The 14,064-nt window shown below is 29.6% G+C and overlaps 2 protein-coding genes and 1 long non-coding RNA gene across 9 annotated transcripts in view; 2 read left to right on the top strand and 1 right to left on the bottom strand.

Moving 5' to 3' along the window:
- The window catches only part of Elk (Eag-like K[+] channel), a 120,567-nt gene that overhangs the window by 71,020 nt on the left and 35,483 nt on the right, over positions 1-14,064 (top strand). The gene's annotated exons all lie outside the window — the stretch shown is intronic.
- LOC148226437 (uncharacterized) lies at positions 2,953-4,886 on the top strand. The gene has a single exon (XM_088203970.1). The coding sequence runs from the start codon at positions 2,954-2,956 to the stop codon at positions 4,322-4,324; it is 1,371 nt and encodes a 456-aa protein (XP_088060096.1). The 5' UTR covers position 2,953; the 3' UTR covers positions 4,325-4,886.
- LOC148226434 (uncharacterized) overlaps positions 8,661-14,064 on the bottom strand; it is a 236,011-nt gene continuing 230,607 nt past the window's right edge. For both annotated transcript variants that reach the window (XR_015812350.1, XR_015812349.1), the window contains exons 2-3: positions 9,121-9,169; positions 8,661-8,800 (exon numbers count right to left, since the gene is read on the bottom strand). This is a non-coding gene — a long non-coding RNA (uncharacterized LOC148226434). The remainder of the gene's footprint in view (positions 8,801-9,120; positions 9,170-14,064) is intronic.

Raw genomic sequence — 14,064 nt, 5'->3', positions numbered from 1 at the left:
CTTGAGGTGACTACGCCAGAAATGATCGACAAAATCCATGATATGGTCTTGTTACACATAGCTCGGTGATTTCAATTTTGCACTAAAAATTTTCAATCATTATTTTAATTATGATTGAAAATTTAATTTTAGCTTCCGTTTTAATTGCAACATTTTACAAATAAATTCATATACCTGGTACAAATGTCTTATTTATAATATATACGTATATAATATAATTGCTTAGCATAGGCTAACTCTTTTGTATTGTATCGAGTGACGTCTAATTTGCCGGTGGTAATTCCCGATTTCCCGGCGCTATTCTGGGTAATTTTCTGTATTACAGGCACAATTTTCCAATGAGGATAAAACTCTAATAAAAGTGAAAATGTCTCCGTGACGGAACAATTTTGCTCTTGACCGAACACGCTTACTCTCCAACTGGATTCTCTCGGGCTTTGCCACGTAACAACTTTGCGAGAACTGTTGAGCTCTTTAGCCGTAACTAACTATGTACAATTATACATATATGTAGTATAGCTACTATATTCTAGGGATCTTGGCACATTGTTACCCAGAATCAAGTGGCTTAATGCTAATTTAACATTTCCCTACTGCGGTTGTCAAGAGGGTACTGGCGCTCTTTGTATCTGCAACGAGTTCAAGTATGTGTAAATACACCTGTTAATAAATTTCATTGCGGAATATTGTCATTGCTGTAATTGGACATTAGAGTCTGTCATTTGTTTGGTGAAACTATTGTGGGGAAAATGTGCATTCTTATGATTTTTATTTCACTTTACGTTTTTTTATCGGCGTGTGATGGTTGAACGCAATTTCATTACACTCGGAGGTTCCAGACTTTGTTTACTAACCTACTTCTATTTTATTTGTTTGTGGTGGCAAGTGTATTTCACACAGTTTTATAGAAGAAATATAATATAAAAACTGAAGTTTTAATTTAAAATTATTTCAGATTAAATTTTAATGAATATATAATTTACGTTAAATTATTATCACTATAAATTATTTTAGACGTATGTTCAAATTGAAAACTATCGACTCAACTAAAAGGTTTAATAGTCAGAAGGTTGAAATATAATGAAACGAGACACAGTGTTATCGCATGACAAAAAGTGGGGTAGCTCAAGCATAGAGATAAAATTCGAGTGACACGAAACAGAAATAAACGACAGCGTCAAATGGCGACTTGTTGCCGAAAAGAGCTTTAGCATGTCTACAGCGAAAAATAAAAAGAACAGCCAAAATAAAACACACTTAATACATCATAAACGTTATGTTGTGAAATAAAAATATGTCAGTTGCGTGTACACAAACGAAAATGAAGTGGAGAAGTCTAAATAATAAACAGATTAAGTGCCGAAAAAATACAGATGTGATTTCGTCCTTGAAATATATGCGTAATATTCTTTTGAATAAAGGAAATATACTATGTATACTATAAATAATATACGAAAAATTCGCTTTGGATTTATGCGGAGGAGTGCCTATCCCTCGTAATCACATTTTCCGCATTTTTCATTTCTTTTGTAATGTTATGTTAATCTGTTAGTCGGTGTACTGGGTATTGTTCAACTGTCATCAACCTAGAAGCGATGTAATCCCCCATGATGCAAAATATTATGTTAATGATTTCCAACGACCGTGAATACATTTTAACATATACTAGTGTATAAATATTTTAGCCATTTTTTACATATTTTATATTAGCTATGCTAGTGAAGCATGATCCTTATATACCAAGAATAATCTCCTTTTACTATTAAGTCCTAAGCTATGGTAACTTTGAGGCTTATCATATTATATTCACCTTATTACATATTCTCTTGATAACCATAAACACACGACTATTTTCAAGACCAAGTAGCCTTTGTGTACTATACTATAAATTGCTTATTATATTATTAAATATGTATATATATAATATGAAATTTAACAGTAAGACTCCTGTGAAAATCTCATATAATTAGATCATTAAAAAAATAAAAAATCAGAGCCAAACTATATCTTTTTATTTAAAAGTGAGTTAAATACTCCTACCAAAAATAAGTACTCAATAAAACTTCAGTATCAACAAAATATTTTGTTAAGAATCGCGTCAAATGCTTCATGGTTTTTCCGCAACATGATTAGAAAATAGATACCTCTACTGAACACTTAATGTTAAACACCACTTGAGAATCATGCATTTTTAGAAAAAAATATTTGAGTAAAAAACTGTACACTGTAGTCCAAAGTAGAGTATTTGATCATTGAAACGCTGATTTAAGTGCCTTTCGAAGTTAATGTATGTTTGGCGATCTCTCCCGAGGGTTAATAAATAAAACGCTTAATAATTCGGAATTATATGATCCGCTTCAGTATATTTTAATTTATAAAAATCAACAATTTATTATAATTAACAAAAATATATTAAGTGTAAGGTAGGTTCGGGTAATAAAGCCTGTCGGGTAATAAGGCCTAAGTAATAAAAATCCAATTTAAGCTTGTTTGAATCACTCAAGGTTACAAACATAAGTAGCTAACACTCAAAGATGGCCCTTCAAACGTGTCACGACAGGATAGCTCGCGCGATGTCGCCAGTGCGTCGTCGTTCATTGTGGGAAGCGGTTGCGCAACACGAATAACAAAAAATCGTCCGTTACAAACGTAAGTATTTTTTGAAATATTTCACATAATTATGTTATTTTACATTATAGATTTCTATCATTTCATACTTTTATGACCTTAGAAGTTTAAATTATAATATCATGATCCGAATCATATTATTTTTATTTTTCTTTACACATGTTGTCGGTGGTTATTAAGGCCTACAAAATTTGATCGTAGGCTTTATTATCCTCCTTTTTGTATCAATATCACAGCTTTAGTTAGTATATTTTTTAAAATGCTAGGAGTGTTATAAAAAGTAATGACAACTGTTTATTGTTTTTTTTTAGTGACAGTAATCACAATGCCTCCCAAACGAGCATTGTGGTCTGAAAATGACTTGGTGTCGGCTGTTCGAGCGGTAGAAAGAGGAATACTGAGCACCTATAAAGCAGCTGAGAGGTATAAAGTACCCAGAAGAACCATTAGAAATCATCTTCAGACCGGCAGTTTAAAAAAAACACTAGGTCGAAAATCCATACTCAGTGACGACCAGGAAACTGAACTTGTAAGCAGAATCATAAGGTTCGCTGAAATTGGATTGCCTGTGACACCACTGATTCTCCGACGCTTGGTCTTTAAATTTTGCGAACTTAATAACATCAATCATAAGTTCAACCCATCTCATAAAGTTGCTGGTAAAGATTGGTTTAATGCATTCATGAAAAGACATCCAGAAATATCTAGAAGAAAAGCTCAATTCATAAACCCTGCCAGAGCTCAAAAGCTTAATAAATTTATTGTTGATGATCACTTCAAGCGACTGAGTGAAGTTTATGATAATTTGGACTTGAAAAGTCATCCTGAAAGAATTTACAATATGGATGAGAAAGGTTGCCGTCTAACGATCCATCATCAGCAAACTGTTTTAGCAAAGAAAGGAGCTAAAAGAGTGCACTTACAGTCTTCAGAACACGCTGAAAGTGTCACAATCGCCGGATGTATAAATGCACTTGGCATTGCAATACCACCAATGATCATTTTCAAAGGTAAACGACTGAAACTAGAGTTATATGACAACATTCCACCGGGAACATTAGTTCAAAAATCTACAAAGGGTTATATGACCAATGAACTTTTCAAGGATTTCTTGAAACACTTAGCCCGGTACAAAAGTACAGGAAAGTGCCTTTTAATATTTGATGGAGCAACCTGTCACCTAGACCTATCCATAGTTGAAGTTGCAGATTCACTCGATATATCATTATACTGTTTACCATCAAACACCACTCATGAACTCCAACCGCTTGATAAAGCCGTCTTTCGATCATTTGAGCACCATTGGGATGCTGAAGTTTTAACATTTATAGAACAAAACCCAGATAAAAAACTCACTAAGGCAAGATTTAATATTATTCTCTCAAATGTGTGGTCGAAATCTATGACCCATAATAACATTATATGCGGCTTCAGGGCAACTGGTTTGTATCCATTGAATCCACAGGCTATTCCAGAAACAGCTTTTGCACCATCTTTACTGACAGAGGCACCAGCTCCTCCTGTATCTGACGATGTTAACAAAGAAAATTCGCCATATCTCGTCTACCCTAGGCCACCAACATCGGGACCATCAACATCAAGAATTGGAGAAGAATTAATTGGTCAAACCCCAAACAAACGTCCTGGAAGGTTTTACCCTATGGTTTACGGTAGTTCTAGTTCGGACGATGATTAAGATCATGTGCCTCTCGCTGAAATAAAAAGAACAGTATTTAAGCAGCTTATGCCTACACCAGTCAAAAATACTGAAAAAACACCAATCGTTAGGAGAAAAGCCTTAAATTATAGGGGAACTCCAGTCACTAAAAATATGTTTGACAAAAACAAAGAAGAAAAGAAAATAATAAAGACATCGAATCTCAAATGTAGAAGTGGTACTAAGCAGAAACAAGTGAGCTGGTATTGTCATGGTTGTGAAGAGGATAAGATGGCAGATATGAGGCAATGTGCTAAATCGGCAAGTGGTATCACGAGGAGTGCGTTGGTTTGTCAGCAGATGATACGGACACTTTTGAGTGTCCTGATGGCTGTTAATCAAAGGAATTTGTTGCTTTTTTAAGACTTCATGCATGATTAATGCATATCTATGATTATTGATCATAATTACCAAATATAAGATGCATATTTTGATTATTATAGTATGTTAAAGCCTTAGGCCTTATTACCCGACCATAGTATAATAAGGCCTAAAGATAGAGTTTTACAAAATGTTTAATTTTGTTTTTGTTTACGGCAAAAGTTGCTATTTTTTGTTTTTATTTTATAGTAATGTATCTATAGGTATACTTTACATTAAAATTAGTTGATTTCGATATATAGTTTTTATTTTATTTCAAATCTCCCTTAGCTAGGCCTTAATGCCCGCACCTACCTTACTTAACGTACTGTGGGGATTAACGATCTTAAACCGAGCGGAACAGACACTCTTCCATATCAAATTGGTATGTGTTTACATATTGTGTTTCGCGGTAACAGATATAATTAAATAAAATAAATAAAAACCGTTTTTTTTACAAAAGAGGAGATTATATTTTATTAAACAAAAGTTAAAAAATATCTTTTATAAAATTCGTAATGATTTACCACTAATCGGTCGAAGGGAGAATAAACTTCTCGTCGACCGATTTCAATCAGCTGTTTTGGTTCGATTTTAATCAAACGGAACTCTAAGATGCATTAGACAAATATGAAATTCCGTACATTCATCAGGGTTTCATATGTATTCTTTATATTGAAATGTGATTTTAGATAACTAATTATAAATACTAAAAAAATAATTAAGAAGCAAAACATCTCCCAGGTGACCACTTGTGACTGTCCTCTAATCATTAAAGTCCAGGCATAAGTATTCAGGGCTGCAAAGCATGCTAAACAATCGTTGCACTCGCTTCTTAGGACAACGAAATAAGTATACGCCTTTAGAAAGTGACATTTGCTTGATGGATATCTCCAAGGTCGAAGAATTGTGTAACTGAATGTTGTGACCCTACGGTGCTATTTGTCTTCCGGTGATATATTGTTTCTCGTGACCTTTTCATAACAAAGAAGTATTCATTCAATGCACCGGAGAATCCTTGCGTGTTATTTATGAGACTTTACTTTAGTTCGTAATGAAAACCTTTGTGTAATCGCACTATTGTTAAATAATCACTTTTGGTCACAGTAATTACGCGAGTTTCAAGAATAAGGTGTGGGGACCACACAAACGAGTCTGTGTGGTCCCCACAAAATTAAAATTATGCATAATCGATGTAACGGCTCTAGAAACATGGTTGTCGATTCATCTCCAGGAAAAATATTTGCAGCATATGTTAAAAAACTTTACATAAAGATTTTTATCAGATAAAACAACCTTTTTTTTCATATCACATGTATTACTTTCAGTTAGCATAACTCAAAGAAACACATTGCTACATCACAAAAATGAGGAACCTAAAACGACGTGCCTTTAAGTAGTTTATTTAACTTCCATCTTAATAATTTTCTTTATGGCGTTTTAATGTAATATATCAGTAATAAGTATAGTCATTTATCATCAATAAAAAAATCTTTGCTAACAATTAAACTACTTAAAATGCACTACCGCCGAACAAGTACCATTTATAATACAAAAGTATTACTATAATTGAAGAATTTCATAAAAAAATATTCATAAATTCACTACCCTTACAATCATTAAAATAATTAAATTCTCTACTGAATAAATAGGTGATAGTATTTTTTGCTAGCTTCATAAAAACATGTCAAAATTGATGTAGCAATTTACTGGAAGTATGTATTTTGTTTTAGATAAGCACCTAAATACGGTTTGAAATATTATATTTTTGTCTCATAAATATATTTCTTATAATATCTATCTCTATTTTCGTTACACAGTATCCATAAAAGCAGCTGCTACTTTGTACATATATATATCTGATACGACCCCAAATAGTTAAACTGTATTTTGCTCCGGCGGTCAAAAGGACTCCACATATGTCATCTCTTTTTGCGAAATCGGCACTGAAAATCTTTCTTATCCGGTAGTGTATATAGCGGTCGAAAATATACACTACATTATATAACAAGGATCGTAATAGAAATCTAAGAAAAGCGAATTTCCACGCCGTCGTAAAGATTTGCCCTTTTGATCTAGAAACGAAAAAAGTCCGCGCTAATAATGCTTCGTGTGAATTTTCCCCTGACGGTTTGCCAACAGGAAACGGGATATGAGTAAATTTTCTGACATCGTATTCAATAAATCCATTATTCAACATCACAGTGGAATCGTGAAAAAGTAACATGGCATAAAAATGCTATTATTTTTGGGATTAGATTATATTTTCTGAAATATTGAAATAACTTTTATTTATTATATATTTATTTTGTATTTTTGTGTAGAAATATTTAATATACACGTGTATTATAGAACATTTTAAGAAATCGATGATAAAAAGTCTTTGGTAACCTTTATGTATTATAGCTAAAAGGCAATTGAATGTAGAACATCAAGGCTAAATTGAACCGCTTAATATAAATACTGAAGAAAATATTTTTAATTTGTATTTAATATAGATGCTAACAATATAACTTGAATTGTTCAATTATCATTAAAGAAATATTAACCGTATTATTATATAAATACACAGTGAAAAATATCGGTGTATTTCCACTAAGGAAGTTGTTCATAAACTTTTGCTCTTACATCACTTTTTGCAAAGATCAAAGGCCACATATAATATTGCGAATTTAATATTGAGTTTACATTTATTAGTATAAAATACATTTTAACACAATTCTCTTATATATTTTTTTAATAACACATGACTATCTCAGTTTTTAATTATCTAAGCTGTCCAAGTGAGACAGCTTACTTCTTCATGATAACACAACATTTCCTCTATGATTCAATTTTCTTGGATGCATTATTTTTGTTAAATTAATGATTTAATTTTAGATAACATATTTGAATTTGAGGCTGAGTTTTTAATGTCAATGCACGTAAAAAATAATGATTAACAATTTTCGAGACTTTGCTTAAACTAAAGCTATAAACCAGTCAAGTAATTTTAATTCCTATAATATATAGATCGTGTCATATATTGTGGTAGTTAATTTTGATAAAAAATATCAATATTTATTATATCACTGATCTTACAAGGACTGAGGGTTAACTAAATTGAGCTTCATCAGTACTTTCATCTAATTAAAGTTCAAATGTTATTTGGAAAAAGTATTTCAACAATTTATTTTACCTGATGGTGTCAGAGAACCAATTTGACAATTTTAAAGACACATGGCTTTCAGGATGTTCTAAAATCTATTTTGTGAGTGTAATAATGAGTGTTATCATACTGTTATCATTACAAAACACTGGGCTATCGATTTAACCATTGATTATAAACTAAGCAATACAACTCACAGTTAATTAAGAATCATATATGCTTCTCTTAAAGAGGTATATACCACATGTTTAAAATCTGTATTGAAGAAACAGTTATTAATTGTTGTTTGTTCCTAATATTTTCTCCAATATACGCTTATTTAATTTAACAACAATTAACTTATAAATGATTTTAATAATAATTTTACTACTACAGCATTTCTGATTTAAATCAAGATCAGCAAACTAACGTTAAATCCACAATCACATCACACGCAATAAGCTGTCAAGAGCTTTGACAAGGACAGCTTTGAAGTAATCCGCAAAACGCGTATACCTTAAAATATAATATTATATACACATGCATATAAAATATTGCTGAATCAACTCTTACACGTTAGTTTAATGTTTATTAAAATTATTTGATACATTACACAAATTAATTATATAATTTTAAATCATGTTTTGCGTTTACGTTTGTACATAATAATAGGTGTAGCCCGATTTAACAATGTATAGAATGAAACTATGTGTGAGACTAAACCCAATTATTGAGGGTAGCATTAATCTTCTGCTAATAGCGATCGATTATCCACACAACGTTACGTACTACATCCAATTATCGCTTATTGCTTCTGTCGATGTGGATATTACAATCGGTGTCAAACAATGAAAATATTCTATCACAGAACTTTATTACTCAGCCAGGTGTATTTTCCGTCCGTGTGCGCGCAGCGTATGTATGTAGTAGCTTTGGTAAAATGTAACGTAGAGAAGCTCTTCAATGGGCTAAGGGAAATGTTAAATTAGCATGAAACCGTTGAATTTAGTACGGAGCGGGAAATATTTTCATGTTAATACGGAAAATCTACTTATTGAATTTCAGCTTTTTACATTTATATAAATATAAATTAATTTTGAATTATGGGTTACTTTTAGAATTTAATTCAAGTATGAATACATACGTACATATTGTATGTTTAAATACAATAATTTATTATAACGTTTTTTGAAGTATACTTATATACAAATATAAATCAGGTGTCAGTGTCGGACGGCGTGACTGTTAATATTGACTTGTAGGTATTCATTATATGTGATTGACTTACTGTGTTGGTACAGATTCATCCCGTTGTAACGCATTGGGCTTACGTCTGTCTGAAAAAATATAAAATAATCAGATTAAAAAATATTTTTAATACTCTTTATATAAATAAATGTACATTAATCAAAAAGCTTGTTTTGTTAAATATTATCATGTAAATAAATCCAAAGTCAAGTAAATCGTATGTAAATACTATTTTGTGATAAATGTACTTTAAATGAATTATTAGATTGGTTTTGACTTGAATATAGCTATGATTATACTTATATTAAATATAAGAAACTTTGTTCAATGTATTTGTATATATTTAATTATTTTTAAAAATGTTTTCAATAGATAATGTGAATTTTACAGCAAAATTTAATTACTGCAATAAGATTATTTTTGAGCATTTGAAATTTCAATTTGTAATATTCGTTTCATTATTATACTATTGCTATGATATTATATTTTTATGAAAATATACTACAAGTTTTATTTTAATCAAAATATTTGTCGAAGAATTCTTTCAGCGAAGAATTCAAATAAGCATTCATAGCAATTACATCCATTATATTTTATGTATTTTAATATTTAATAGCTATTATTAAACTTGGAACAATTAAAATTAAATAATTCAATACATGTATTACATGTATTAGTACAATTTACATATATTTAATTGAAATTTATTTTTAAAATTTTATTAAAAAGTAAAAAAATATTTATGGCTACTTGCATTAGTTAAAGAAGCATATTTTAATCGTTTTTTTAATACTTAAATTATAAATTATGTAACTTTAACACTACTCTAAAAACCATACAAAAATTTTGCATTATCTTTTTAAAAATATTATCTTATATATAATTGTTTTAAGTCCCGTAGTTGCATTAGGCTCGGGAGTTTCAGCCCATGGGCAACTGAGATCTAACCCAGCCTGGCGTCTGCTCCGGAGTACTGCGCACTCCGGCGCTAGGCCAGACCTCCTTCCTTGGTCATCGCGATTGACGACCGTTAACGGGTCTACCGTCGCGAAATGCTGTTGATGGTCTCCGGCATCACTAACTGTTGGAGACAGAGTGTATGAACGGTGTATAATACACGAAAACAAAGGAAATATATTCAATTATAATAATAAAATAAAAATTTAATTTGCTCCGATTGATTTTTGAGCCGCCGGTAATGTGTTCTGTTGTTTCGACCAATGAAAAATAAGCATTTAAATATAAAACAAGATGGCTGACAGTACCATGACAACAGTTTTAAATAATTATTATTTAATAGTAATATTTTGCTAGGCGACAATAATTTTCATAAATTCGTCATTTGTCTGAAAATAAATAATCAGATTGCAAATTAACTAGGTGTGTTATAACCATGAAAATTAAATATATACATAATGTGTTGAGGATTAGAAGAATACATTGATTAAACTAGATAAACAATAATAAAACAATCTTCGTAATGAAATCTTCAAATTTTGAAATCCCGGCGATGGGCTCCGAGGCCGAAAAGTGAGTTTTTCCTTTTATATTACATAAACATTATCATTGCTTCCGATTTAATGCACATATACGTTAGATTTCACTGAACGTTTAAAACGTACCTAGGTATGTTTTAAATGTGTACTTAGTAGGTATGAAGATTGAGGTTATTGTCGATCAAACCGTATAAATGCTAATAAAACGTATTTTTTATCTATTGATATTTGGGGATCTATCTTTTACAACGATCGCGTGACAATGATTGTGATGCAGTCAGTTATTTAACTGAAGAAGCTTGGTTACAACAAAATAAATTAAAAACATTATCACAGCAAAAAAAATCACCAAGATCGCTCCGTTCCGAGTGATATGTATAGTTTCATATGAGATTCATAGATACATATGTGTAGTTTCTTGGATGTTATCTAATAGACGACATTTTACAATTATTATAAATATGTGATTGCATACCTGGAATAACTGATAACCAAAATATCTAAGAGTGGTTTATTTTTACTTCCGGTGTGGTAAAATATGTATGTATACGTCATGGTTTTTAATCAACTTTTGTTCTGTGTCATCATTCCTCTTTAGGAATACCCAAATTCAAGCTATTCAGTTACATTAAACTTATGTAGTATGTTTTTTATAAAAAGGCAATACTTACTGACAATGACTTCAACATGAGAAGATTCACTCTGTGTTTATATATACCAATTGTACGTTGTAGCTATATAGGTCATCAAATTGTTCCATCATTGCTTCTGAAAAATAATTAAAAAACAATAAGACTTTTATCAAGAGTAAACATTGAACACATTATTACTACTAATATAATCCAAAAATTAAATTTAAATGAAAACCGAAAAACAAAATTGACGGAAGTTAGCATAAGATTAAACACATAGATTGGCATCACTTCTTAAACTGATAAGTTGTACGTCGTATTTTAATTGATTGCCATACGTAAATGTTATTAGATCTCTCATTGCTTCTAAAAATTAACTGTAAACGATACTATATAGTGGGTAAAATAAGATTTTTCATTATTACTACCATTGTAATATGTTTAATTAACTTTGGCATGTATATCTTTAATTGCCAAATCACTGCTGTTTGTCTTTTAATATTAGATCCTAGAAAGTCAATAGTAATTTTGTTAGAATAACCGTGATATATTATTCATATAACCAAACACTTACTGGCACACTCATAACTTAAACTTTTGTTTATAATTCCAAGTGCTACACCATTTTGAATCATCTTCAACTAACACTTTGTAACAAAAATGCTGTGATTATAACATATTTCACTGTTTATTTAATCGCACTAAGCTGTATCCCGGCGCGCGCTTGACAGATGATGAAAGTGTCATGTGTCATGGGGAGTCCCGGTTTTGGGCGTGCTTGAGAACGAACTACGAAATTGATTTTATCGATTTAAATTGTAAAACACTTATCAAAGTATGTATAAAAGTCATCAAATTCTAAAATAAATATTTTTTTAACTTAAGAAAAATATGTTTAATTTATATGGGATTTTAAATATAATATAAATAACGTGGATTTGTATTGGCTTCTCTATATAGAAAAAGGTGTACTTATTAAATTTTGGCGAACGTTCACAATTTAAAATTATGGTTTTTAGATTTTTTTTTAAATTTCGCTTGAAAAAACATTTTTAACAAAAAGGGGCAAAGCTTAAAATAAGTACTATTCATTACCAACCAACTACTAAGCACATAGTGTTGCAAAAATCCCTCTTACTGACGCCTTTGAAAGGAAATTATACAAAATTGTATAACACTAATTTAAATATTTTTTAAATTATAAAGTTTCAGAATAAAATTGCAAGATTTATTCAAAATATTTTTTTCAACCTTGAAAATATTTTTTATTTTATTATGGATTTTAAACATTCTTAATTTATTATAGATTTTAAATATATTTAGTTTATTATCAATTTTAAATAAAGTGAAAACTTTTTGCACTTATTAATTATTAAAATATATAATGCCAGAAAAAACATTTTCTTTAAAAAATATATAAATCAAAATATTTTTTAATAAAAATAGACAAAGGTCTAAAAATTGTTAATATTTTTTAAGTGCACTTTTGGTCTAAAGTAACATAATAGGTGCTTGATTCTTTCTAATTAGTAAATGTAATTAAAAACTGGCTTTTATATTTACACATAAAACATATAAACAACTTTTTTTAATTATAAAGTAACTTATGGTGTAACTAAAAAACGTTCTTATTACTAAAATTTAAATTTATGATAAAATTGTGTTATATGCAGTGTTAAAACTGGGCCTCAAACACATAAAATACGCTAAAACACAATCAATGACTTATAATCGCTCACATTACACCAGCTATAGGTGATTGATTGTGTTGTAGCGTCAGTAAGGTGTAACAAAATATATTTTTATATCAGTAATATTTTTAAGCGGATTTGTAACCGAAGCTATTTATTATTATTATTTATTTAAACTGTAAACCTACTTTTAAATGATACAAAATGTTACGTTTTAATATTAATTTTTATGTTGAAAACATTTTAGAATTTTTTTGTTTTAATAATATTTAGTTAAGTTACAAACCTATTTTAAAAATTAATACAGCGAAATATCTTTATAACGAATACCGAAATAACGAAATTTCCAGTATAGCGAATCTTCAATTTGTCCCCGAAAAACTTTCATACAAAATATTTTCATTGTAACGAAGACTGATCTCAGTATAACGAAATATTTTGATCCGAATTTAAGAATGACGCTACAACTTGACACAATGTTTCTCCGTATTCAGTTCGTTCTTGACTTGGCTTGTGCCAGATGTGTTCAAAAGTGACATTACAGGTGTTTTGCTGACTCTCAAACTTTTTTTATAAAACATTATTTTCAAAAATTTTATTGTGTTTCATACAGTATCCTTAAGAATTCTAAAAGTTTATCTTAATTTAATATTTTATTCATTATTTTACAAAAACTTAATATTACAAGTCAAGTTATTTAGTTGAGTTAGTGATTGTAAGGTTTAATTTAAAAAATTTACTACATATGATTTATGTTTAGACAAATTTTAAAGCAATAAATATTGCTTACAATTTTTAAATTCGTTAAATATAATATATCATACCAACATTCCAAAGAAAATGGATGAAAAGATGTAAATAATTTGATTACTGTTATGTAGAATTTAATAACTAGCCAGATGTTATTTTAAACGGGGTAAATTAAGTATGACATATAAATTATATTATATTATACATAAAACATTTTCCACATTTTTTTACATTTATCCCTTTGAATTTTCATAAAATATAAAGTCTGTTTGTAAGTAAAATGTACATTTATTAACCATTGACAATAAATAATATAAAATAGTTTAATTAAAATTTATTAGTAAAACATGTATCCTAATTATTTGTTTCGAAAAATGTTAGTTTAAAGTATAATATATGTTTTGGTAATTTTAAA

The sequence above is a fragment of the Plectrocnemia conspersa genome, unplaced genomic scaffold (assembly GCF_051122295.1).
Source record: "Plectrocnemia conspersa isolate PC_06_02 unplaced genomic scaffold, ASM5112229v1 ptg000014l, whole genome shotgun sequence".
NCBI classification, from domain to species: Eukaryota; Metazoa; Arthropoda; class Insecta; order Trichoptera; family Polycentropodidae; genus Plectrocnemia; species Plectrocnemia conspersa.
Note: the sequence above shows the minus strand (reverse complement) of the source record. Positions and strands in the feature narration are given on the sequence as shown.